We start from the raw sequence: 27,982 nt of genomic DNA on the forward strand, positions 1-27,982 counted from the left end.
TTTTAATATCGTACCTTATACGTTGTCTTCCTGGCATCATTTCAGAATCATTAATCATTTGTCAGGCGATGTTTCACGTTAGATCTTTATCGGGCGGCGTAGCCTAGCTACACCTGTCATTGATAAAAACACAAAGCGTCGAGCAGTGATGCCTGTCTGAAAATAATCATGCACTCGAATGTTAGATTGTTTTCGCCCTAAGATTCAGCTAGTTTGTAATGCGTTGTAATTTTTTCATCCAATCCCACCTGCAGCGGTTTGGAGCACAATTGTCAGTTTTTGCAAGACGCCCGGTAAGCGTTTTTGTGATTTTTTTTTTTTTTTTTTTTTTTCAGTCAGTCTTTGTATCTAAGCACATGCTTAAGTACACACCGCTACCGATGACGAATGTTGTAACAACGTAAGTTTTCTGGTGATTTTTCACTATGGACCAACCACCAGCGTTCTGAGGTAATGATATAAAAGGCCTGCTATAACATCATTCACGAATAGCCTCACAGTCTTTTCATTTACATGCTAAAATATTAGGCTTACCAATGTAGCTACTTCTACTGGATTCAAACAAAATAATGAGACAATGCAAAATAGATGTCACGAATAGCCACCGCTGTTTTATTTGCTCTTTTAAACCTCATTTTGAACTAAAATGTCTTAAAAGAAATGGACTGATGATGGAATAATAATAATTTTAAACCAAAAGAGTGAATAGAACAATAAATATGAACAAAATTCTTAAAATTCTCCTTTTGCTTTCAAATCTGTTACAAACCTGTATTGGGTTAGATTATAGCACACCAATCTTTAGTTTGTAGGCTACTTTACATTAATTCAAATTGTAAACTAAATTAATCCGTAGAACATACATGCTAATGGTATAATATATGTTTTGAGACTGTGACACAGAACAAAACATGGTGTAGACAAGAATAAAAAATAAATAAATAACCTTGTGTAGATCTGTATGCCTTTCAATACCCATATCTCTTTGTTTCTAACAACTGTGACCTTACACTCATCCTGTGACTTCACACCTCTGTGCATTTAGATAGATGAGTGCTTCTGTGCATGGGAGTTATTTTTAGTTTTAGCACACATTATGTTTCAACACATCTAAATACGGTAGTGATCACATTTTAAACATATATCCTGTGTTTGCACCATTTTGCAGACAAAAATATCCGTTTGTTTGTATGTTCAGAACATGTGCAAAGTATCACAGAATGATGCACTGATCCCCATTAATCATTTCTTGTTTTATCGGGTGAATATCGTTCTTGTACTCTGATTCAAGCATTATTAACAACAAGACAATTGAAGAGCTCATTTTAGAGCATGATTGTTGTCTTTAAAGGAACAGTAGCTTGGAAATGTCGGTGCCCTCATAAAGCCAGCGTAATGATGATATTGAGGCATTTCAGATAGATACAAAACAATGACCATACACTGGTTGGTCTCAAATCAGAACTTATACATGTTGCTTGGTGTACCTTAAATATATATTTTAAATATAAAGCTAAGGCTGCTTTTATTAATGCTACAACCAGGTGTATTTGGACACACTGACACCACTGGAAGGGTGTGCTTTTTTAACTCTGTGCAATAGATGGCTCATATTGCAGTACCCTATTTAACTAAATTTGGTATATTCTAACTCTTTATTTAATACTTAAAGCTTAATTTTAATAAAAAGCCCTCACACGAATAGCTTCCACCCAGTGTCACCAATGGCAGAGCTTGGCAGCTGGCCTGTTTGGAGACTCTGTGTGCCCTCAGCTGCCTCCAGAAGTGACAGTCGGTTCTCTGTGTAGACTATCTGACTGTTGGAAGGCTGGAATATTTGAATGTCATTGGGGGAGGTCATCTTTGGCTTGAGGAGGGGGCTGGTCAATAGGGGTTAACATATGCCTCTGCAATGGAGCAAGTGGAGACTTGCATTGATATTGGTGGCCAAAGGGCCCTTTTTGAGGCACCAGGGCCATCAATATACAAGTTTAAATGGTATAGTCCAATTTGAACACCCCTCCATATTGAGCTAAAATGGAAGTGCCTCTTTTGCAGTGTTTGCTGGGAAGAAGAAGTACAGTCGGGATTGGGACTTTGAAGAGAGCAATCTGAAAAGGTAAGAGGAGCTGTGTTCTCCAATGGCCCAGGCCACTAATGGATGGATGGGCTCATTGGGATGTACATTGGCCCTAATGCATGCCTGTATGTAGATTTTTACAAATCTTACATGGTGTCTGTATAGGGTGAGAATAGATATCATGGTTAGCATGAACAAGGAAATATGGAGGGAGCTGCTAGGGGGAGCTATAACAGGGCAGACAACAGCTGGCTGAAAGTGATGTACTCCAAATGGGCTGTAGACTTTTTCAAATACTCACATTGGTTGGGAAAACACAGGAAGATGTTGATTTGTTGTGCTTTGGCTTGTTAAACATGGTCTGCAATTGTTCTGTCGTGATCCCTTGGCTGCTTGTCCAAGGGAAGTGTCCAATTTGACATACAGTCAATGCTGTACAAAAGAAAGAGAGGAAACATGTTAAGGATGGTCCCTGAAGACTAAAACGCACTTAAATGTACTAAAAATATATAAATCATATATATTACTGTGTATTTGTGTGATTTTACAAGTTAATTTTGACATATTAGCTTCTCTGAGTGAACTGATAGAGAGCTTTAAAGATGGCCGCTCCTTGGAGTGGTGAATGCTGTTGGGACGGCTTACTTCCTGACTTATTCGACACTCTGGATTTTTTATCTCTGTGCTCAAGCATATAAAACTGTTTTCAAGTTAAATTGTGAGAAAAAGAATCATCTTTTACAATTAAGTAACTAATAATCAGAGTTATGGGTACTAGTATTGCTGACTTGAAGAAACCTTTAGGAGATCATGTGCCAGTCTTAACTGAATGAGCGTTGAGTGTAAACACACTCACATGAACTGCTTTTCTAGTTAAGCCTGGAGGATGGGAATATTTAAGCACACAGTAGGGACTAGTCTCAGATTAGTCTTGCCAGAGAGTCATCAGGACCCTTGTCTAAGTTCTGTAATGGACTAATTAAGGGATCCCAGCTTTTTATTATTTATAAATCAATATAAAACGTTTTGCTATTGGGCTGGTGTTGGTGCAGATGACCTATTAACCCTTTCAGTCTAGATCATATTAATCAATAATAATTAATACCTAAAAATTAATCAATACCTAATCATATTTGTTTACACAGAATAAGGCATAGAGGGACTGAAACGGTTAAATATTCAAAAGTGATGGTCATATTAATCAATAATCATTCATCTTTTGATTTTATTTGTATCTTTCCTGGTGGAAATGGAGGGAAGTAGTTTTATATTTGAATAACAAGATAAACCTAATCATATTTGTTTACACAAGATATGATATAAGATGAACTGAAAGGGTTAAATACGCAAAAGTGATGATCATATTAATCAATGATCTTTAATCTTTTGATTTTATGTGTGTTTATCCTGTTGGAAATGCATGGGAAGTTGTTATATTTAAATGAGTGAGTTATTTAGTTCATATAAATAAACCTAATCATATTTGTTTACACAAGATATGACAAAGATGAACTGAAAAGGTAAAATGCGCAAAAGTGATGATCATATTAATCAATGATCATTAATCTTTTGATTTTATGTGTGTTTATCCTGTTGGAAATGCATGGGAAGTTGTTATATTTAAATGAGTGAGTTATTTAGTTAATATAAATTAACCTTATCATTTTTGTTTACACAAGATAAAGCATAAAGATGAACCGAGGTTAAATACTGAAAAAATAGAGAGGATGTAGGTGCAACTTTGTTATTCATATCCTAAAACCATCCAGCATTTAAAGGGTTAAAATGTAGTTCTCCTGAGGGCATCACAGTCAATTTCACTTTGACATTGTCTGCCGTTTTTTATCAGAAATCTGCAAATGTAAATTACCGCCCCCTCTGGATGGATCAGGAACAAGGGTCTGTGTCTCAAATGGGAAAATATGAACAGTAAATATGCTTTCATTTAAGAGTTACATGCATCCCCTTTTTTTTTTTTTTGCCTAATTGGTCCCCTTTAAAGCTCTCCGTACAATACACTGTAAAAAAATATTGATGGTTTAACTTAAAAAAGTAAGTAACCTGGTTGCCTTAATTTTAAGTTCATTGAACTGGAAAAAGTGAGTTAATACAATGAAGGAGATTCATTTAACCATCAGAAACTCAAAATTATATGTTATCTCAACTAAATAAATTATTATAAAGTTGATTTGACAAAAGAAAATATGTTGTGATAACAAATCTTGAAAATATTTTTTTACAGTGTACCAATACAGACATCAGTTTGACACTAAATGAGTTTTAAGCCCTAAAGACATGTGCACAGCATCTATCACATCGCAAGGTATAATAAGTTTCATAAGCCCTCATAGACTACTGAAATGCTACCTTATTGTGTCCCGTACAGCAAGTGTAAATGTTAAAGTTCCCTGTTTGAGTATAGTTGTTTAACTTGAATTTGACAGCCTCACAGCAGCATGCAGTGTCCTTTATTGTGATGGTCGGTTGCCCTCCTAAAAGTGCTTTTTTTAACACAAACTAACTTTTATATTTTATAGCTCATCTACAGCCTATCTAATCTATTTTATATTTTATAGCTCACTAATATACAGCCTATCTAATCTATTTTATATTTTATAGCTCTACAGCCTATAATCTACATATTTGATAATCTACAATATGAAGTATGATATTACTTTACAATTATGCCACACTATTCTTTTGAAAAGTCATCTTATTTAATTTGACATCAAAGAACTTGTGAATGTCACTGTAGAATTGCTTAAAGAAACTCAGAAACTCTTTTCTCATTTCATTTCAACAAATTTCAGCATTTACTCACCCTCATGTTGTTCCAAGCCTTTATGAGTTTCTTTCTTCTGTTGAACACAAAATATGATATTTTTAAGAGTGTTGGTATCAGACAGTTGACTTTTATGTTTTTAGGGCCATATTGTTTGGCTTCATTGAATTATGCCATAATATTCCTGTGAAGTCAGAGTCATTATGTACTTTGACATACACTGATAGCTTGTTGATGTATCACTGTTTAATTGCTTTAATAACAGGCCTCAACAATAGCCAAATTAACAAAATGTGTTCTAAGAATGTTTTACACACGTTTTTCTTATGCGAACACTAAGGATGCATTCCATATTAACATTTTGCAAACATGATTGGAATGTTAAATGTTCTTAGAAGTAGTAACATTTAAAAAAATAATGATGAACATCTAAAATCACAGGAAAAAAGATCCATCCAATGTATAAATAATGTTTTTAATTTTATTTATTAACATTATTAAAGACCAGACGACTTTGAACAAACGTTCCATTATCGTTACTGTTCATAACTTGCCAGAACGTTAGCTTAAGTTCTGAGAATGTTTCCTGTTAGCTGGAAAGGTCAAATGAAATATATATATTACACAAAAAGACCAGGCTTTTAGTTTCCAACCGTTGCTGTAAATTGCCACCTACACCTTTGCTGGAAAACAATAGCATACTGTGTGGAACATCTGATAACATGATGCTATCAAGATTATCACATTATTGCAATTTCAGCAGATAGCTGACCCGAAACTCTGAATATGATTTGCTAAAAGTTCAATGCTTTTCCCCCCCCCTGTTCTGCCGCAGGTACTTGGAAGGGGAAAAATAAAACAAGATCTCCATTTGGGACATCCGGTCTTTCTCACTGCAACGTAAGAGTTCATTTTCCTGTCTTAACTGGTTAGAGGTGACACTCATTCTCAGTTAAACAAAGTGAAAAAGTGACCTTTTCTTCCAAGCATACAATTTACGTTATTTTCTTAGCTAATCTGCCGGCACTCTGTTTACAAAATGAACCCACACAAAGCCCAGTTCACACCACACATCTGTCATGAACTTGAGTCTCTTCCAGCTGTTCAAATGACAGCTGACACGCACAGTTGCTCGACCGCCTCTCCTTTCTGCGTATATTCATCCTTTGTTTATGCTTTAGTGTTTTACTCACTTAACCAGATAAGCCACCACAGGATGTACCTGCTTCCTGAATTTTTACACACGGCCTCATTCATGAAACACAAGCGTACCTTCTTAAGTAATTGTTGCATTTAATTAAAAGGAATAATTGTTTAATGATAAACGGCCCATAAACTATTTTTCCACATACTTTTTGACTCATGCATTAGTATTAGTCTAGTCAATGCCAGAATTTCCTCTTTCTTTTTTTTTAATATAGGCAATCTAAATGTTCTCTAATTTACTCATCTGCTCCAACTAGTTATTCATTCGTGTCTACAAATGACAAGGTTCAATTCTGGACTTGGCTGAGCGCATTGCAGCCATTTTCCATGCAGGGTGTGTGCGTTTTCTTCAGAAAGGGGGTTGCGGAAAAGCTGCATGCTTTTTTTCCCCCTTCTAAACCAATCAGCATTGCTGTGGTATGAGTCACTCGCACACCCTGCCCTTTTTGACAAAGAGGGAGGTGCTGTGTTTCTCAGACCGGACAGTGAAATGGTGGCTGCTTGTACAAAAACAGCAGCAGCACCATTAGGAACTGACGGCTACAGACACATATAAAGGTAAGATTTATAGCTTAGGACATTCTCCTGCTTAAACGTGTATACTGTGACACAATATTGCTGCTTCATGTAACCAAATATGTTTTGCTGTTCATCTAACCTCCTCCTTAAGCTAATTGCGTTAGCCTGTTTACAACCCATACTGCCATTCATTCAGTCTAGAAACCTATTTTAGTGACTGACAAAGATAAACTGCATGTTGTACAAAAAACTGCATTTTTAAAATGTTTTGTTTTATAACAAGGAAAACATGTAAAGCCATGAGCATGACATCATTGATTATGCCATGTGGTTTGATGGGAACATGCTTATCAACTATATTGTTTTAGTTTTGAATTACTAGTTTGTCTGTGCAAACTGGTTTTTGATTACTGCTGTATATTGAATAATCCCTTCATTTGTGAATAAGAGTCAACTTAATGTGAACCTCCTTTCTGAAAGGACAAAAAGGTGTAAATAAAATGTCATGTTATATATATTATTTTGTTTAAGTAAAAATATTTTCCACCGGTATGTCCCTGACGTGAAAGTTAAATTTTTAGTGACTAATTTGGAAACGGGTACAATTTGATTATTACTATTCTGGACACTGCAGATTCAGAACTGGACAGCAACCTTTTACGGCCATGGAAAGAGAAAATATAGGTTTATCCTAATACATAAACAGCCTACATAAACAGCTGCCTTTTAAGGCAGAATCTAATGGTCATTGCACCTTAAAAGAGATAAATTTGGGACACTCTACATAGGCAGCAACTCAAATAAAACCACAAAGACAACTCAAAGTTGATTCCAATTGAGATAAATGTTAGTAAGTTGCTATTCTAATAGCTAATATAACAAACTCTAATATGTGTAAAAACTTTTGAAATGTTGCATTGAACTATTTTATACACACTATTTTATACAAAATGCTGGGTTATTTCAACCCAAATGTGGGTCAAATATGGACAAACCTAAATGTTGGGTTGAAAATGTTGCTAATTAAAAAATGCACAGTTGAAAGTGAAAGTTGAAGTTTTAAATTACATTTTTAACCCAGCATTTGGGTTTGTCCTTATTTTACCCAATTTTGGGTTAAAACAACCCAGCATTGTTTAGAGTGTAGGTTTGAGTGTTGAATGAGCTTGAAAGTTTGCATTTAAAGTGTAGATTTATACTCAATTTACAAATGTACAGTATATTCAAACAGAGAAGCACACTGCTGGCTCAGTTTCAAAGTAAAGAAATGCGTTGTGAATTGCCGAAGCCTTACACTCTGGGTTGTTTTAACCCAAATTTGGGTCAAATATGGACAAACCCAAATGTTGGGTTAAAAATTTAATTTAAAAATTTCCAGTTGAAAGTGAAAGTTGAAGTTGGGTTCAAATTTTAAATGAAATTTTTAACCAAACATTTGGGTTTGTCCATATTTGACCCGAATTTGGGTTAAAACAACCCAGCATCATTTAGAGTGTACACTCTAAAAATTCTGGGTTGTTTTAACCCAACTTTGGGTCAAATATGGACAAACCCAGCCATTGGGTTAATTTTTTTTATTACATTTTTAACCCAACATTTGGGTTTGTCCATATTTGAACCAAAGTTGGGTTAAAACAACCCAGCATTTTTAGAATGTAAGGTTTGGAAGCAGGGAAATTGCACTATTTTTGCCACGGAAGCATGCCAGTTGTTGAATGTTCAGGACAGAAGTGTTGAAATGTGATTATGGTCTGTTCTGTGTTGATTAAGAATATGCTTTCCTTTCATTTCAGGATCAGACAACACTGAAAGCCTAGAAGAGCCAAAGTCCAAGATTCAGACCCATCTATGGCAGAAAAAGTGGAGATCAAAGCGACTGCGGTCAAAGTGCTGTGCTATGTGGAGAAGATCTCCTCCTTCGCCTCCTCCATAGACCCACTCTTTGGGATTGTGACTTCAGTGGTCGGGGTCGTCAGGAAAGGCCTCACGGAAGAGGAAGAGCATGAGATGGGCAAGGACTTCAAGGAGATCCACGAAAAGCTGGAAACCATCTCAGAGAAGAACAAGAAGGTGCTCCGACAGATCCGCATCGACGAGATCAACGAGAATTTCGGTAAACACGAGGAAGTCATCAAGCATCAGTACAATGCTTTCAACACCATGTTGGAAAGAGTCAAACTGGACCCTGAGAACTCAGATCGTCACATGCAGGAGTTTGTGAAGACCTACGAGAAGGACGGCAGCGACATGAGCTTAGATGTGTTTTATCGTGGGGTGAAGGGAACCGCTCTGTTTGGGAGACCCATCCTACAAGTGTACCTGGAGAACTGTCAAAGGAACAAAAAGGTGATGGAGGCGCGCTGCTCTCACCTGGCCCACCTGTTTTACATCGGTCTTATGGGGCTGATGGCCTACTACGCCGTCAGTGAGGATGACGAGGATGAAGTGAGAGACAAATGGGGGCCGAGGGTCATTGAGATTCAAGACAAGATGCAAGAAGTTCTGGACCAATGCACTGAGGAAGCCTGAAGAACAACTGCTGAGACAAATCTGTTTCATCATATGCTGCAAGTTTTAAAGGAGAACTCGGGCGAACAATGAACCTTTGGTCTAATAAAACATCGGTACCTAGTCAACCGTTCTCTGAGATTTGTTTTCATGATAATCGAATGTAAAGAGTTTTATCTCTAAAAACTGTTTAGCGTATAATGCTAGTAATGGGGGCATTGACAAAGTAAAAATAAATCGCTAGTTTATACCACTAACAAGGCTCAAAATAGCCCCACACTAACGCAATAACATAATGAGGGTCCCTACATGCAAAACGAAGCATTGAGAACTTTGTAAGTGTACAGACCGGTTAATAAGAAGATACTTTATGAAGACAGTTCACTTCGTGTATACAGACAGGAGCCATCTTAGAAAATAGTCTCGATAAGTCGATCCCTGAACGTCGTGCTGAGTGAGCTGAACTGTATGAAGTTCAGTGAACTTCTGAACTGTATGAACGGCGTTCGGTGATCGACTTGTCGAGACTATTTTTTAAGATGGCTCCTGTCTGTATACGCGAAGTGAACTGTCTTCATAAAGTATCTTCTTATTAAACGGTCTGTACACTTACAAAGTTCTCAATGCTTCGTTTTGCATGTATGGAGCCTCATTATGTTACTGCGTTAGTGTGGGGCTATTTTAAACCTTGTTAGTGGTATAAACTAGCGATTTCTTTTTACTTAGTCAATGCCCCCATTACTAGCATTATACGCTAAACAGTTTTTAGAGATAAAACTCTTTACATTCGATTATCATGAAAACAAATCTCAGAGAATGATTGACTAGGTACCGATGTTTTATTAGACCAAAGGTTCATTGTTCGCCGGAGTTCTCCTTTAATGTCACAAGCAATCTTTAATAAGGAAGTTTCAATAAATCCTGTGGGGTGTAAAATGGGTCATTCTTTCTCTGCTTGACAATGGACCTTTTGATGCAATCTCTGCTTAAAGGGAGTTATCACATAATCTACTCACCCTGAAGCCATCTTAAGTGTATATGACTTTCATTTTTCAGCCAAACACAATCAGAGTTATATTACAAGATTATTATCCTGGCTCTTCCGAGCTATATAATGGGAGGGAATCGAGACTGAGTTTTTGAAGCTCCAAAAAAAGTCCATCCATCCATCATTAAAGTAATCCATAGCACTCCATGGGGCCTTCTGAAGCAAAGCCAGGATAGTTTGTAATTTAACTCGGATTGTGTTTGGCTGAAAAAAGTCATATACACCTACAGAAGGATGGCTTGAGGGTGAGTCAATTATGGGATCATTTTCAAAAACCATCCCTTAAATACTGTATATCACGGCTAAAAATGTTTTTAAAGAATATTAAGCATGTTTTGGTCATTATTGTGATTTAATATATTGTAAAAATATATATTTCTAATGATGTGAGTTACACATTACGAATTCTTATATAATTATTTGCTTATGTTTGATTATTCTTTGCACAATAAATGGATCTATTTTGTTTTCTCTCATATGGCAGTTAGTCTTTGTATTTGTCGTGTTCTATGACCAAATGTGATTTCTATGTTTTTTCTGACTGCAGAATGCAGGTGAATATGGAAATTGCTTTGATTTGCATTAAATGCAAAGTTGTCAGAGTTTCAAAGGCAGATTGATGTGGTTATGGAGTCTAATCTAATATAAATGTTTAAAGGAGTATTCTGTGGTCAAGTAAAGTTTATCAACAGTATTTATGGCAACTTCCTCTTCTTTCTGGGTTATAAAAAGGCACTCGTAAAGACGTTTATGTACTCACTCTTGCAAGTATACTCACAAGACTTGCATGTTAACATGATTTAGTGTGAAAAATCTCTTATTCTGTGTAGTTTAGTGCTGTTGAATCAATGAATTGCATCTAACATCAACATTTGTGTGTGTGTATATATAAAAATTGTATATAATTATACATGCATACACAAACAAACTTTTATGTTAGAATCGATGAATTGCGATCAATCATTTTGACAGCACTACTACGTATATTTACAAACTTTTGTTTGGTGCGATAAATCGCGATTCATTGATTTAACAGCACTTTGATTGGATTAATCGATTTGACGGTGTAACCCATAAAGAAAAATCACAAATTATGATTAATAGCTTTACAGCTCAAATAAAGTGCACATTGTAACTAAACTAATGTAAGAGTTTTCAAAATACGCTTTACATTTCTGCTTTTAAATGACCTAATTTACCTCCATTAAAAGTTCCTCGCTGTTTTTTGCTAATTTTTACAAAAGAAAATGAGGAACAAAATTATTTTTACAGTAATCAGCATTAAAGGAGTAGCTCACTTTTCACCCCCATGTCATCCAAGATTCTTTCTTTCTTCAGTCGAAAAGAAATTAAGGTTTTTGATGACAGCATTCCAGGATTTTTCTCCATATAATGGACTTCAATGGGAACCAAACGGTTCAAGGTCCAAATGAGAGTTTCAGTGCAGCTTCAAAGGGATTTAAACGACACCAGACGATGAATAAGGGTCTTATCAAGCTAAACAATCGGTCATTTAAAAAATAAATAAAAACGTTTACGTTTTATAAGCACAAATGCTCGTCTTGCTCTGTTCTGTGACGCGTTCGTGACTCTCCTGTTCGAACTCGTTCATCAAAATGAACGAATCTTTTTTTGAGTCATTTCGTTTGACTCGAAAAAAGATTTGTTCATTTTGATGAACGAGTTCGAACAGGAGAGTTGTCACACAGAACAGAGCAAGGCGAGCATTTGTGCTTATAAAACGTAAACTTCTTTATTTATTTTTTGAAATGAGCGATCGTTTCACTAGATAAGACCCTTATTCAGCGTCTGGTGTCGTTTAAAGCCCTTTGAAGCTGCACTGAAACTCTCATTTGGACCTTGAACCGTTTGGTTCCCATTGAAGTCCATTATATATGGAGAAAAATCCTGGAATGTTTTCATCAAAAACCTTAATTTCTTTTTTGAACATCTTGGATGACATGGGGGTGAGTAAATTATCAGCAAAAGTTTTTTTTAAAAGTGAACTACTCCTTTAAGCCACAAATCCTGATTGAGCCATCGATTCCTTGTAGATACGTATTTTAAATAGAATTTATGTTTAACTCTGAGATTGTGATCTGTTTCCTTCTTCAGGTCAACTATAAGATCAGAGCTTAGTCTTCCTCCAAACACAATGGCTGAGATTTTCGACGACCCAGAGAAGCTGAAGAGGGGCCTTGTGAAGGTCCTAGAATGTGTGGCCACCATCTCGTCAGCAGCAGCGGTGGTCAATCCCATCTTCGGCGTGGCCGGCTCTCTCATCCGGGTGGTGCTGCACCATGTGGACGACGAAGACATCCAGAAACTCAGACGGGAGTTCGGCAGCGTGAATCGAGCCCTGGACGAAATCTCGCAGCAGAACCGTCAAGCCCTGCTGCAAATCAGGAAGGAGACGTTGGACAAACAGTACCACGAGGTGGAGGAAAACATTCGCAATCAGTTCCGCAAATTCGTGGAGATCGTGGAGGCCAAGCCGGAGAACCTGCAACGCAAGAAGGAGGACTTCGTCGAGAGCTTCATCAACGACAAAGATGACCAGAACATGTACACGCTTTATGAAGGCGTGATGGGGAAGCGCAAACTCTTCAGCCAGCCCATTCTGGAGGTGTACATGAAGCACTCGCAGGGGGACCGGCGCGTCATGGAAAACCTCTGCACGCGACTCGCGTACCTGTTCTGCATCGGGTTCATCGCTCTCATGGGCTACTACGGCATCCTGGGGGATGACTTGGAATCTCGCAACGAGGAGTGGGAAGAGAACATGAAGAACGTGCAGGTGAAAATGCAGGAGGTGCTGAGGAGATGCAAGTGATCCCGATGCCTTTCAGCACAACCAACGCTCTTTATTTGCCTTTTCCTGTAATGGACTTCATCGACCTGCAGCATTTATCCTCCTGATGAGCAGCTCATGCTGACGGCTTCATCTCATTTCCTGGAATCTGCTTCTTGTTTTTGTTTTTTAATCACATTTCTTCATGCCTTGCCTCAGTTTAACACTACATGACGAGCATAATTCACACTAATCTACACAATGCTGACTGTGCTTATATAAATATTAGTAAAGTTCAAAAGCAGTTTCACCTTGAAAATTATTTTTAAAAAGCTTCAACACTACATAAATATAAATAAATATAAATTATGTTCAATGAAACTCTCTCTCTCTTTCTATTATCTAGCTATCTCTCTATCTATACAAACTTTGCAAAATAAAGAGCATACAATTTTCTGTCTGTGCATACTAAGATCAAAATTTCGGATATTTTCATGTTTATTTTTTCGCATACTTAAATCTATTTAGTAGTAGATTTGAGTATGCATTTATTTGTACCGTGTCATTTTTATTGCCATTAGAATGGATTATCAGAGCATATATTTTAATATAAGTAGAAATGACGTAAACTGAAGGGTTTTTTTTTGTTGTTGTTTTTTTGCATTCATTTGACCCTTTTATTTTATTTAGGATAAATAAAGCACCTGATGTGCTTGCTATACCGCAACTAAGTGTACAGTGCTGCACGTTTAGTCTGTTCAGTCACGACTGAAGTTCATCTAGATAATCACGTTTCTTTTACATGTGTCTATAAAGCACTGGCATATAAATGCCACTATAATTCTGTGTCATGTACTTGAATGTCTTGAGGATTGGAACATGTTACCTTCCCAATCATTATGAAAACACATTATCTTGATATTCAGTCTTTGGAATGCTGTTGCACTTATAAAACTGTACAATATTGTTAAATTTTTCAATAAAGACTCAAGGAAATATTACAAGCTGTTTTGACTCAAATTTTGTACATACAGTATATATGTATATGTTTGTGTGTGTATATGTATATATATATATATATATATTATAATTTATGACATAATTTACATTTAATTTAAAGATATATCCATGAGAAATGCACATAAAATGTTTATACATATGTTATTGAACTAAATTAAATTATAGTCGATGAGGAGATTTCTATAGTATAGGGGACTGTTTTTCTTCTTACATGGTTTTCTTCTATTTAGATATCCATGAACTGCATTTCATTATAAAGCAATGATGAAATAGTCAAATTCATAACAATAAAACGGTAACACTTTACAATAAGGTTCATTAGTTTACTACATTTGTACAATATGTGAACAATACTTCTTCAGCATGTATTAATCTTAGTTAATATTAATTCCAACATTTACTAATACGTTATTAAAATCAAAGGTTGTATTAGTTAACATTACTTAATGGACTGTGAACTAACATGAACGCACCATGGACAGCTGTATTTGTATTAACTAACAATAAAAAAGATTAATAAACACTGTAACTAATGCATTGCTCATCGTTAGTTCATGCTAGTTAATGCATTTACTAATGTTAACTAATGAACCTTATTGTAAAGTGTTACCAATAAAACGTTCCCGGAAGTGAACCCATGTTGAAACAGTAGAAGAGTGTAAGCTATGATCTTCTGCCTCTAGGTGGCAGTAAAAGAGCATAATCTGAGCTCTAGGCTTTGAAATATGAATAGCCTGCATAATGTGTGCTTGTGCTTAGAATCTGCACATTTTAATGAATATAAAAACAGCATGCGATCTGCAATTATAAACATTTCAGATTGTAGCACGTTTGAACACTTACATGTTCTCACTACGTTATTATAAATAAATCAGCCTGATTTGCATTTATGAGCTATTTCATTCATCAGTGTATAAATGGTAAATATTTCAATATTTAAAAAAAAAAATGTACTGAAAAAAAAATCGATTTTGTTTTTAATCAATAGATTATTACTAATTTTAATGATCGTTAAAAAAACATAATTAAAAAAAACACACACAAAAAAAAAAATAAATAAAAAAACTGGACTTTGCCACATAACTTCCCACATCTTGATCCCTTGTTCTACAGAGCATAGGCTAATGGTTATGAAATTTGTGCGTTCTCCTTATTTTTATATTTTAATACTCAAATGTTAATAAGAATAACTTTACCCCATGTTACGTCACAGAAGACAGATCTTATTCACGTCATCATCAGCCAGAAACACTTGCAAAGACTCTTACGTCAAGTTGGACAGGCAATCATGTGAACACGTGATTCTGAAAGAAAGAAAGAAAGAAAGAAAGAAAGAAAGAAAGAAAGAAAGAAAGAAAGAAAGAAAGAAAGAAAGAAAGAAAGAAAGAAAGAAAGAAAGAGGCAATGATTTGGCATTTTACTTGAAGAAAAGGGACACTGCAATGAATAAATGAATCGTGCACCTTTGTCAGTTTGACATTCCGCTTTGAGATCAAATAAATGTGTATGTTTTGTTTTATTGAATTGTTTACTTAGCATCTATTTTTGTTTAGTGGACATAAATCACAAAAATGTCGTTGAAAGCTTTGAAACAAAGAGAGAACAGGGGGGGAGCTTAGAGATGTAAAACCTAGTAACCTCCCCATGTCACACTCTGTTCTCCCAGTAATATAATCAGAATCGCCATATTCATCATCATGTCAATGTATGACGCATTCAGACACAACAAGGTCACACCTGTCTCATTTCCAAACGTTTATTAGTGGATTGTTAGAAAATAAATGCACATCCACCACTTAATTTGCCTGTATAGATGTGATTTCCGTCTTTTCGTTCATTTCATCCACGTTTGATTCATAATATATGAATAGGCTATGGACCCTCCTTCATCAGCACACGCTCAGAGAAGAGAACATTTCAGCACAGAGCTATTATCAAGAGTTTCCCCTCAATTTTCCCATAAAATATAATTTTGATATTATAGCCAATAACATCATACAATATAAAGCGAGTTAAGCTCAAATTTATCATTACTGTGTGTGAAATACCTGCCATCCTTGTGTGGAAAATATCTGCGCATGTTTCTTGTTGTCCACTGGAGCTGCTCCATGTTGCGCATTGCGCGCAATATTCCTCTTGATGAACAAACATTACGCGTTAGTTCAACCTAGAAACAACACACAACTCTCCAATCTGTTGTTAAACTATGAATAAAACGCAAAGTACAGCCAACCATGTCAAAAATGAGACATTTACCCGGCTGTTGCCAAGGGCTTTCCAAACCAAAATCATCCTAACGTATCCTCAGCGTGCGCAACTCTCTCTCTCTCGTGCGCGCGCGCACCCTCGCGCTCTCTCTCCGTTCATTTCAGTCATTAAGATCATCACAAATATCCTCCTCAAGCCAATACCTGAGGGAAACCGGACTTTCGGACACGTAATTCGGACAGAAGCTCTTCAACCTGCCAGACGTGAGAAACCTGTTTGAAATGTTTTCTGCGCGTGTTGATGCTGCGATGCGCATGTAGGACACTTATGAGGCAGACTGCGCTTTAAAACGCTTTTCGAGGTGTGTCCTTTGGAACAGAAGATGGCACATTCAGTGGTGCCATATCTGCTACGTGATTCTAAGTCGTAATATTTAGCTCTGAATATGATTATTTGGAGGTTTAAAATGTGTCTGGACTTGATTTTACACGATTTGCGTATGCATGCAGATTTAAAATGAAAAAAAAAATGCTGATGGCACAATTGGCTATCCTTGTAAAATTAGTAACGTGATGAGGGGTTCATGCCTATGATTAATGCCTTTTGCAGTGATGGAAAACACTATAATTTAGATTATATAAAAGGACGATTTATAAGAACAAAAGTAGGTTACATTTTATTTGGGTCCCACTTTATATCAAGTGGCTTTAAGTCTATGTAAATACATCGAAAAATAAGTACAATGTACTAATTGTGTTCATGTTGTATTGTAAAACACATTGAGGTGTGATACGGGCAAGGTTAGGGACAGGTGTGTGGTTGGTATAGGCTATAGGTTTAAGGTCAACTGTGTAATTACAAATTAATTACATGCTGGTATTTAAAAATATGTGCAATGTAAAAACATGTATCTACACAAGAAGTCCATTATCAAAGTGCATAGTAGTTAAAGCCACTGGATCCTTTGATCTGTCCTTGTTACAGTTTAATTACATTTAATAATTGCATGTACTTGATAGGGTTAAGGTTTGGTTTAGGGTTAGTTGCATGTAATTGGATAATATACAGTTCACTCTGAAAAAAGCTGGGTTGTTTCAACCCAAATTTGGGTCAAATATGCACAAACCCAAATGTTGGGTTAAAAATGTAATTAGTAAATGTACAGTTGAAAGTGAAACTTGAAGTTGTGTTAAAATTTTAAATGACATTTTTAGGGTTTGTCCATATTTGACCCAGATTTTTAGAGTGTAAGCATAACATAAGGACACTGTATAATTATATAAAACATTATTATTACATAGCTGAACCTTCGCAGTTTTCTTTCTCGCGCTCACATTTGTCTGTACTGTCTGAGAAAAGTAGGGAAGCTTTTCTAATATTCATTTACAACATCTTCTCCCAAACGAGAATGAGAGAGACTTCGTTTAAAGGGGTCATGAAGTGGCTTTTTACATTTTTTTTATATTGTTGTCTGAGGTCAACTTATGACGTTCGCTTGGTTTTTACATTAAAAAACATCAAAATGAATAAGTAATAGGCTATTTTATACCCTAGTTTTGAGATTAGCTCAAAAACACTCGGTTTTTATGGGCGTCTCGCACTGAAGACTTGGAAGTAAACGCCCAAAGCTGTGAGTGGAGAACAGTTTTGCATATTACAATGAGTTTCACCTGCTTTTGATTGTTTTTAGAAATGTCCAGTCCACTGGAGAGGGTTGTAGCCCAGAAGAAGGAGGCCATTGAAGCAGTGATGGAGATGTTTGAGAGAGGAGCCGAGGTGCTGGCCAGCGCTGTTGGAGAGATGTGTCCTCTGTTTGAAGCTTCTGCACCAGTTTTGAGGCTGGTCTTGGACAATGTGGAAAGCAAGGAGATCACATATGTCAAAGATCAGTTTCTAGTTGTGAGGAGCAAATTGGATGTCCTCTCATCTCAAATAGAAGACATCAACTGCGAGATTAAAAAGGGACGCTTGGATTCTGAGTTCTTCGCTGTGGAGGAAAATCTATGCAACCAGTTTAGAAAATACATCGACATTCTGGAGGCCAAACCGGAGTATAAGGAGGTCAGAAAACGCTTGTTCTTGCAGCATTTTCCCAAAACAGGAGGAGAGAAGAACCTCTACATGCTTTATGACGCTGTGATGGGGAACAGCATTTTTGGGGAGCCAATCCTGGATGTTGTGGAGCAATACGAGGCCAGAAACAGAAGGGTCCTGGAAGATTTCTGCGTCAGGCTGAAGGAGCTGCTCTGCCTGGGAATAATCGCTCTGCTGGGATATTGTTTCCTTACTCAGGGAGAAGAAGCGGAGCAGGAGAAGATTCAAGAGTGGAGCGCAAAGATCCAAGAAATTGAGATGAAAATGAAGGAAGCGATCGAGAAATGTGTGCATTCGTTTCCAGAGCAAGCTGAACTGGACATCAAGAGGCTCGTGAAGGAACGAGAGGATGGGAACCTCCAGGAAACGGCCAAGGAACTGCTGGACTTCCTGGTGAAGAAGTACGACTGGGTGAGCTGGTCCATCAGAGGCGTTAGTGACTTGGGCAAAATCAGGAACTTGAGAGCCGGACAGAACTTTCAGAGTGTGGCGGGACAGAGTTATTTCGAAGTATCTGAAGGAAACGACATAAACCTGGTGGTGTCGTTCTGCAGCGCCCCTCAGCCTGTGCCCAATGAGAGCATCAGACAGATGATGGAAGGTCCTGCGAGGAAGGGGGACGCCAAAGCTGTCGTGGAGCTTCTGGAGAAGCAGTTAGCTGGCTTTCTGGTTCATGCCGTCAGTCGTCACAAGGAGAGCTTCGCTGTGTCCAGTTTTCCTGAAGAATGTCACTACTGGGACAAACACAAGAACGTGAATGTCTGTGTGCATGCAGATGAGGTTTAGAAAGGTTAAATGAGATCCTTAGTCATTTACCCAGCTAACAGGGAATGTTCTCGGAACTTCATTCATGGAATGTTTATTTTACTGAAACGTTTTAGTTGGATGTTCGTCTAGTGTTGCTTGTTTCAGAATGTTCCAAGAACATTCAAAAGTAACATTCCCATAAAGTTTGCAGAAGAAAATGGAATGTTTCCTTAATATTGGCGTAACCAAGAAAAAAATGGATGTTTTTAACCATTCACTCTCAGAAAAAAAGGTACAAAAGCTGTCACTGGGGTTGTACTTCTTCAAAAGGTACACTTTTGTACCCAAAGGCTGCATATTGGTACCTTAGTGGTACATCTTAGCACCTAAAATATACATATTAGCACCTAAAATATACATATTAGCACCTAAAATGTACATATTAGCACCTAAAATGTACATTTTGGGACCTGAAATGGACATATTAGCTCCTGAAATGTACATATTAGCACCTAAAACGTACATATTAGGACCTAAAATGGACATATTAGCTCCTGAAATGTACATATTACCACCTAAAATGGACAGTACAGTACAGTATTAGTTCATGAAATGGACATATAAAAACTTAAAATATACATATTAGCACCTAAAATGTATATATTAGAACCTAAACTGTACATTTTAGCTCCTAAAATGTACATTTTAGTACCTAAATGTACATTTTAGTACCTAAATGTATATTACCACCTAAAATGTACATTTTAACACTTAAAATGTACATATAAACACCTAAAATGTACATATTAGCTCCTAAAATGTACATATTACCACCTACAATGTACACAATTATTAGCACCTAAAATGTACATTTTAACACTTAAAATGTACATAAACACCTATGTACATATTACCACCTAAAATGTACATATTACCACCTAAAATGTACATATTAATGCTTAAAATGTACAAATTAGGACCTAAAATTGATATATTAGCACCTAAAATGTACATATTAGCACCTAAATGTATATTAACACTTAAAATGTACATATTAACAACTAAAATGTACTTATTAACACCTAAAATGTACATATTAGCTCATGAAATGGACATATTACCACCTAAAATGTACATATTACCACCTAAAATGTACATATTAATGCTTAAAATGTACAAATTAGGACCTAAAATTGATATATTAGCACCTAAAATGTACATATTAGCACCTAAATGTATATTAACACTTAAAATGTACATATTAACAACTAAAATGTACTTATTAACACCTAAAATGTACATATTAGCTCATGAAATGGACATATTAGCACCTACAATGTACATATTAGCACCTAAAATGGACACAAGTTCACCTTTTGAAAAGGTACAGCCCCAGTGACAGCTTTTGTACCCTTTTTCTGAGTGTTCAGAAATGGGAATGCTAGAAAAATGTCCTCAGAACACATTTTTGTTAGCTGGGTATACAGTATTTCACAGTATTTCAAATCACACTAAATATAAAAATATACTAACTGCAATTTATACATCTATGATCTATGCTTTGAAACATATTTATAAGGCATTGTTCATTGTCAGCTCACTGTGTCTAACAAATCTTGCATTTATTGTAATTCTTCACTCCATTTTCATGCTTCTAAAATAAAAAAACCAAAGTGATTTTTCAGACTAACTATATAACCAGTCCATCTGTGTATGCACTTTTATATGCAATTATATCAAGTTTGTATTATTTTATTCTTTAAATATGTATGCATCTAAGTCATGCATTTTAATGTATGTGTGTATCTGAAATCATGCATTTAAACAATATCATGATTAAAACAATGTTGTGCAGTTGTGTGAAAAGGTTGGGGAAATGGCTTTTGGGCCAAGAATTTAAATGGTGCCAGTTTGGTCTTTGTGAGAATGACCTACTTAGAGTCAGCAGAATAAAAATGCCCCATCAACCATGAAAAGGAGCAGTAAACACAAGTCCAGTTGTCATGTCTACGCAAACTGAGCCAGCACTGCGCAAAAGTAAAATGAGAACCTTTGCAAAATGAATATTTCCTATAGAAATATTTTGGAATTAATCTCTAAAATCCATTGCTATGATATACCACCCGTCACCTTTAATTAAATGCCTGTTTTTGTACGCAAGTCAGCATTTTCTGGCCAGCGTCTGCAGAAACATGGCAAGTGACGTTTCACTTTGTTAATATAAAGCCGACGAGCTCAAAGTGCTGTGATCAGCTCTCCGGATGCAGTCATTAAAACCACTGAGGTGCTGAGCGAAGGATCAATCCATCACTTAACACTCGGAGGGAACATCTATTTCCATTGTTCTTCTATTCTATTCTATTCTGTGTGTTTCTATTGCCAGTTAAAGCTAAGAAATATGATTGTAAATGCATTCTATTTCAAACTGTACTCAAAATCACAGAACAAAAACAATGTCATTTGACCCTCTGGAACCAGATTATCAAAAACCATTTACAACCATAAAAGTTTTGACCTTACACCCAAACCACCATGGGTGATGACCTTTGACCCCTACACACATAATTCAATATGACTGTCCTCTTTATATGCCAATAAGTTGTTTATTTATGACAACTTAAACCTCCTTTTATTGTAAGCTTATTTTAAACTTAAAATGAGATATATATCAAGGGAAAATAAAATTCATGAGTTTACTGTAATTACTGCAAAATGTATATATTAATTTTACAGTAATTACAGTAAACTCATGAATAAAAAAAATTCATTGATTTTACCCACATTTACATTAATGCGCATTTGTTGTTAACTTAACTGAAACCTCATAAGTGAAAATACACCATAATTCACTATATGGTATGTTCTTTCATAAGTTCATAAAAATTCTATTTGTTGTGGATGCCAATTTAGCCTAATGGTTTATAAAGGGCCTTTTCTTGCTTACAAATTGTGATCAACATTACAACCCTAAATGCAATCCTCTCTCAAAACACACCATTTTGAATGACTCTTTTCTTGTTTTGAAGTAAAAAGAATCATAATTTCTGCCACATTTGTGAATACTGATTCATTCATTATTTTCAATATATTTTTTCCCTTTCTTATTGAAAACATACATGCTGCATCCTGGAATATTTACAGATAAAACAGTTGTTTTTTTCTCCTGCTTCAGAGTCTGAATGGAAACGCATGGCTTGGCCTGTATTCATTAGTGGTTGAGGCTTCTGTCCTGGTTGGAGTTATTGATTCATGTGGTGTCCATCTCTGATAAAGAGCTGAAACCTTAAACCTTAAGACCTTAAACCTGTCTGTTACTAGACCAAAACAAACACACAGCCAGATGTTGTGCTGGAACACTTACTGAAACTTTTTTACATAAAGGCATATGAAACTACAATCATCTCCAGGAAGGGGCATCAGTCAATATCAATATTTCATAAATAAATGAGTGATCTTATGAACCTCAACATAATAGTAGTGCGGAGGCGGTCAATCAATCCCATGATCCCTCATTCCAGCAGCATCTGCCAATCACAGCCAGAGCTAATAGCATTACCTTTTTGTCAGAGTGGAGCATCGACCTGCTTCCTGCCTTTAAGTGGCCTGATCTGATAAAAAGCATTAAAACATTTGTACTGTGACACACACCAGCTCACTGTCCGCCTCCACACTCTTAGAAGAAAAGGTTCTATATAGAACCTTAAAAGGTTCTATCAGTGCTAGGTATTTGGAACCCCTAAAAGGTTCTTAAAAAAAGGGTTCCTCTGGGTTCTATATAGAACCCTGGGGTTCCATACTTGGCCAATAGAACCTTTTACCAAAAAAAAAGGTTCTATATAGAACCATTTTAGAGTTCCATATGAAGCGGGGGATGGAACCATTTCTGGTTCTAAATAGAACCATTTCTTCTAAGACTGGATTTATCATTCCAATGCGTCTGGTCGTGCCATAAAAAAAACTCTGAATACAGTTTTCAAAAAGATCTTCTAATAAATATAATATTTGATGCTCCAAATAAACTTTGAGTAAACTAAAAAAAAAAAAAATCCTCTGAATCATGGTGCCTTAAAGAGATAGTTAACCCAAAAATCATAATTTTTGTCATCATTTACTCGCCCTCAATTTGTTCCAAACCAAAACTTTTCTTCTGCAGAACACAAAAGAAAATATTTTAGGAAAAAATAAATAAAAATAATCATAAAAATGATGTAGAATTCATTTTCTTAAGGCCCCATTTTCTTTTCAAAAACAGTAAAACAGTACATGTATTTTGAGATTATGTTCACAAAGCAATTATAATTATTATAATTAAAGTTACATTTTAAATACTGTTTAAACCTCATTTCAATAAGATGAAAATAAAAGAACGTGTCAATTTGAGTCTTTTGGAGCAGGAGGTAAATGACACTGATTATGCTCATGGGTTTATTTCTGTCCGCTCGTTCGCCAAACCATTAGCGTATTACAGTTCTAATCGGTATATTGATCTCGTTCTGGCTGCATCTGCACTCGCTCTCATTTCACACCACGTGTTGGAGCCGCTCAGAGTGTAATGCGGCTCTCTCTCTTCTGACCTTTCTGAAGGTCAACAGCATTTGTTTGTGCACATATGCAAATATCTCCAATAAAGAATAACAGCATGTTTCAGCAATAATTTGGGGATGATATAATTGATCAATTTCTTGTTGGAAACTTGGAACAGTAATGAGGGGACTGCACTACAGAACATACACCAACAATAAATATTCCTACAAAAACACAAAGCTTGGCTGTAATTCTCACACGACCTTCGTTTCCATACTGGAACAGGCAAACAAACATGTCTTTTAAAAGCAGAGTTCAGGCCACTCAACAAAATTACAGTTTAAATTATGTTTTATCTATTCTTACCCTTGCAATTTCAAGTTTTCAATCAATAGTTCTCTTATTAGTGCAATATTTATAATATTTGACTACATAATTGTTCAGTTTTGTATTGGACTCGTATGTCATATTGTTTGTGTTTGTTGTATTTCTTTGTATGCGAGTAATTCTATTTCTATTCTTTTCTGTTCTATTCATGTTCAGCATGGACAAATGTGTGACCTTATTTGCAGAATAACAAATGTCTTTCTTATATGTAGGTTTATATGCAGACTTACTGACTATTTTAAAATATATTTTTATATAGAATAGAAAATTCTAAAATATACAATATAATTTCTAAATCAATCCTAGTCCAGAACAGAGTAGTATTGTGTGTATACTATTATATATATATATATATATATATATTATTTTTAGCAATTTATTATGTGCATATGTAATTTTTTACTCCGTCCGTATATTTTTTATTTCAGTTTTATTTTTTTAATCCGTTTTTCATCTAATATTTTATTTCAAATAAAAAAAGTTTTTAATAGTTTTACTTATTGATATCCAGTTATTGATATTCAGTTTTAGTTATAATATCCCTGGTTTGGATTCTCTCTCCACTGTAAGTGCTGAATGTTCTAGTTCTGAGGGCGAGAAGAACTAAACAGACATGACAAAATCCACAAAACATGATTAATAAAAGTCCAAGCACCCTCACAGCACATAAAGCACATCTGTATTAAGAACTGGAAAGCACGGGTGTTCTTAGTTAATCACAGTCTTGTGGTGTGGGTTTGGGGATTGAGGTTTCATCTGTCGTTTATAAGAGCATCAAAAGACACGCTTACAGTTGGTGAAATGGACTGCAATCCATATACAGCCTCCAACAAGCCACTGAACATTTTCCAACTTCCTAGCCGTGTATCGATCTCTTGAGTCTGAATGATGGACTTAATGTGCAGAGGGGCAGGTTGCCTGTAAACTGGTTTTAGTACTCAGATTAGACTGGAAATTACTGCATCACAGCACAGTGGATGTGTAAGAGTGGACTCTTTAAATGCATTGAACTAAAGACAATTTGCATTCCCATTGCAGTTCATATTATTTGACATGTTCGGTTTAGAAAACACAGAACCAACAAGGAATTTGTCCTTATTTCCACTCAAGTAATTGAAATGATAACTCTCTCTTCAGCTGGAGGTATTCCAGAAAGCAAGTTTAACTTGCCATCACATATACCGTGAACTCTCGGTTGTTTAACCCAGACCGTTGCTAACTCTAGGTATGCCGTTTTGCACAAACCAGTCTGCTTTTTACTGACACCATCCTTATCATGTAGCTTAATCACACATATTCCAAAACATGCTGATCATCGTAAGTATATTTATGTATTAACACCACAGCATTAATTATGCACTAAAGTGACATCTTGTGGCTACAAGCATATAAGACTTATAAGTCATAGGATACACCAGATTATGCTAAAATGCTCTATATCATAAGAATGACTTTGTCATAGATAGATAGATAGATAGATAGATATAGATAGATAGATAGATAGATAGATAGATAGATAGATAGATAGATAGATAGATAGATAGATAGATAGATAGATAGATAGATAGATAGATAGATAGATAGATAGATAGATAGATAGATAGATAGATAGATAGATAGATAGATAGATAGATAGATAGATAGATAGATAGATAGTGTCAGTAAAATTTCTTACTTCTTTAATCATTGTCTGTCTTCGCTCTGATAGTCAGGCCTGCCTCCACATCCCAATGTCCATTATAGTACATTTGACGTCCTCAGTTTTAGGAGTAATCTCACTCAATGGGAAAATAATCACTCTAGCAACAAGAGCAGAGAATCGAGTCATCTTATACACAGTTTTGCTAAAATGCTCTAACATAAGTTTCTAATCATAAGAATGACTTTGTCATAGATAGATAAATAGATAGATAGATAGATAGATAGATAGATAGATAGATAGATAGATAGATAGATAGATAGATAGATAGATAGATAGATAGATAGATAGATAGATAGATAGATAGATAGTGTCAGTAAAATCTCTTACTTCTTTAATCATTGTCTGTCTTCGCTCTGATAGTCGGGCCTGCCTCCACATCCCAATGTCCATTATAGTACATTTGATGTCCTCAGTTTTAGGAGTAATCTCACTCAATGGGAAAATAATCACTCTAGCAACAAGAGCAGAGAATCAAGTCATCTTATACACAGTTTTGCCCATCGAAATTAAAGGAAGAAGAATATGTCTGTCAGCACGACTAAACGGTATGTGCAGCCAACCACTTCCTCATGTGTGAATTTTAGACTTCCACAAGATGGAAAACAGGAACTAGTGGTAGGAACTAGCAATGTAGTTACACACAATTTGCATCATTTTAGAGAAACAACCAGATTTATGTACACCTTTCACAGTGTGAATGATCTTAAGGAAGCATGACAGGTCACATGACACATCTGGAGTCATACAGTCCCACAGATATATATATATATATATATATATATATATATATATGAAGAGTTCAGATGCAAAAGCCTCTAAGTGCCATTTGAAATTTTTGTCAAGTTTATATATTTAAGTTCAGTAATGTCACTTAAATGACAATGAAGATTACCTATGAATTGCCATTTAAGTGAAATTACTGAACTTAAATTTACAAGCTTGATAAAAATGATCATTCTAGAAGAAAATTTCAAATGGCACTTAGAGGCTTTTGCATCTGAACTCTTCATATACATATATATTCATACTTATGTTATTTCATTAGTAGACTAATTGATTGCAGTTAGAAAATGTAAAGGTCAATGAAAGAGCAAAACTGTGACAGTTTCACTAGACGTAACATCAGAGGAGCTTGTGTAATTATGATATTATTTAATTTAGCAGGACCCTGTAAGATAATGGTATAGTCCATCTGTACACCCCTCCACACTGAGCTCATATGAAACTGCCCATCCTGCAGTGACTGCTGGGAAGACATACGGACCAGGGAGGTTGCAAACTGAAGAGGTAAGAATTGCAATATTCGTCACAGGCAGATAGATGTTGTGATTTAAATACATGAAAATGTGTAGATTTTTTTTAGGTATTGTTTGTTAAAGTTTGAAAATGGCAGAAAGGGAATACAGTCCTCAGCATGACCAAGGAAACATGGAGCAGCAGCTAGAGGGCGCTATAACAGGACAGACAGCAGCGGAGTGAAGTTGAAGCCCTTTAAAATACTCACATAGAAAAACAAGAATGTTAAATCGATGTGATTTTGTTTGAAAAAGTTGTATATGTTCTATATTGATCCCAGAGCTGCAACAAACACCCAGCGCTCTCTAAAATAAAAAAGCTTTGTATAAGAAAAATGTAGGAGAGATATTCTGACAAAATAATGATTTCAGTCCTAATTCTCACTTAAAATTGTTGACACACTGCAAAAAAAAAACTATATATATAGTAACATATATAATATTATATATATATATATATATATATATATAATAAATATATATAGTTTATATAAAAATAGTGTATATACTGTATTTGATTTAAGAATGCTTAGATATTTGTACTGGAAAACAGAATAATTTCTTTTTTTTTGTCTCTAAAGTGATGTAAAGTCTGTTTAATATTTAAATATTTGGTTATATTTTCTATATATTCTATTTTCTGTATATAAGCATGGCTATAATTCATGTGTATCATTCACATTTTGAATTGTGTTTTTTAATGATTCAGATTAAAATTGTACATAAGGACTATATAAAACACCTCATGATCTATATCATTATTTTAAATGAGTGTTTATCATTGTGCTTTATCTCTTTAACCGCCATCATCCCAGAAGACACTTAACAGTGATATTAAACACACATTTAAAACAGAAAAAAATATATATATAATGTTATATACTCACCCTCATATCAATCCCAAATCTTCATTATGGCTTCTGCAGTTGTTTTTTTTCTTTTCACTCAGCTGCTTTCTATACAAGTTTATAGGGATCATGAGCTTGTTCTAGAAATGAGCAGTGTAAAGATTCAAACTAAATACTGCGTGTCTTTGTATCACCAGTTTCTTCTTCAGGTAAAGGGCTCTTC

At 35.5% G+C, this 27,982-nt stretch overlaps 3 protein-coding genes and 1 long non-coding RNA gene across 9 annotated transcripts; 3 read left to right on the forward strand and 1 right to left on the reverse strand.

The window, feature by feature from the left end:
• Window positions 1-27,957, reverse strand: LOC120481446 (uncharacterized). Of its 4 annotated transcripts, none has more exons than XR_016145798.1 (7): window positions 27,799-27,957; window positions 25,944-26,067; window positions 25,590-25,713; window positions 16,003-18,990; window positions 15,151-15,258; window positions 4,902-4,938; window positions 1-2,512 (listed from the first exon to the last, which is right to left on the reverse strand). It is a non-coding gene; the product is annotated as an uncharacterized LOC120481446 (long non-coding RNA). The 4 variants fall into 4 exon arrangements; XR_016145800.1 differs by lacking the exon at window positions 27,799-27,957 and having other exon boundaries at window positions 16,003-16,089; window positions 16,211-18,990; window positions 25,944-26,384; XR_016145799.1 differs by lacking the exon at window positions 27,799-27,957 and having other exon boundaries at window positions 16,003-16,121; window positions 16,211-18,990; window positions 25,944-26,383.
• rpz (rapunzel) lies at window positions 2,057-13,938 on the forward strand. Its single transcript, XM_039675107.2, has 3 exons — window positions 2,057-2,119; window positions 5,698-5,762; window positions 12,259-13,938. The coding sequence occupies exon 3, from the start codon at window positions 12,299-12,301 to the stop codon at window positions 12,974-12,976; it is 678 nt and encodes a 225-aa protein (XP_039531041.1). The 5' UTR covers window positions 2,057-2,119; window positions 5,698-5,762; window positions 12,259-12,298; the 3' UTR covers window positions 12,977-13,938.
• On the forward strand, window positions 2,067-10,619 carry rpz2 (rapunzel 2). 2 transcript variants are annotated; one of them, XM_039675106.2, is made up of 3 exons: window positions 2,067-2,119; window positions 5,698-5,762; window positions 8,381-10,619. In XM_039675106.2, exon 3 carries the CDS (start codon window positions 8,436-8,438, stop codon window positions 9,114-9,116), a length of 681 nt encoding a protein of 226 aa, XP_039531040.1. In that variant the 5' UTR covers window positions 2,067-2,119; window positions 5,698-5,762; window positions 8,381-8,435; the 3' UTR covers window positions 9,117-10,619. The 2 variants fall into 2 exon arrangements, with proteins under 2 accessions (XP_039531040.1, XP_039531038.1); XM_039675104.2 differs by lacking the exons at window positions 2,067-2,119; window positions 5,698-5,762 and adding an exon at window positions 6,481-6,626.
• On the forward strand, window positions 16,161-23,049 carry rpz6 (rapunzel 6). 2 transcript variants are annotated; one of them, XM_039675095.2, is made up of 2 exons: window positions 16,161-16,425; window positions 17,853-23,049. In XM_039675095.2, exons 1-2 carry the CDS (start codon window positions 16,161-16,163, stop codon window positions 19,040-19,042), a joined length of 1,455 nt encoding a protein of 484 aa, XP_039531029.2. In that variant the 3' UTR covers window positions 19,043-23,049. The 2 variants fall into 2 exon arrangements, with proteins under 2 accessions (XP_039531029.2, XP_039531030.2); XM_039675096.2 differs by lacking the exon at window positions 16,161-16,425 and adding an exon at window positions 16,434-16,523.
• Window positions 27,958-27,982: the final 25 nt, after the last annotated feature.

The sequence above is a fragment of the Pimephales promelas genome, chromosome 12, assembly GCF_988280905.1.
Source record: "Pimephales promelas chromosome 12, fPimPro1.hap1.1, whole genome shotgun sequence".
In the NCBI taxonomy this organism is placed as follows: domain Eukaryota; kingdom Metazoa; phylum Chordata; class Actinopteri; order Cypriniformes; family Leuciscidae; genus Pimephales; species Pimephales promelas.

Coding starts and splice junctions, on each gene's coding strand:
- rpz2 (XM_039675106.2), top strand. CDS start 8,436: ATGGCAGAAAAAGTGGAGATCAAAGCGACTGCGGTCAAAGTGCTGTGC.
- rpz (XM_039675107.2), top strand. CDS start 12,299: ATGGCTGAGATTTTCGACGACCCAGAGAAGCTGAAGAGGGGCCTTGTG.
- rpz6 (XM_039675095.2), top strand. CDS start 16,161: ATGAATAAAACGCAAAGTACAGCCAACCATGTCAAAAATGAGACATTT. Junction 16,426..17,852: donor AGCTCTTCAACCTGCCAGAC/GTGAGAAACCTG, acceptor GATTGTTTTTAG/AAATGTCCAGTCCACTGGAG.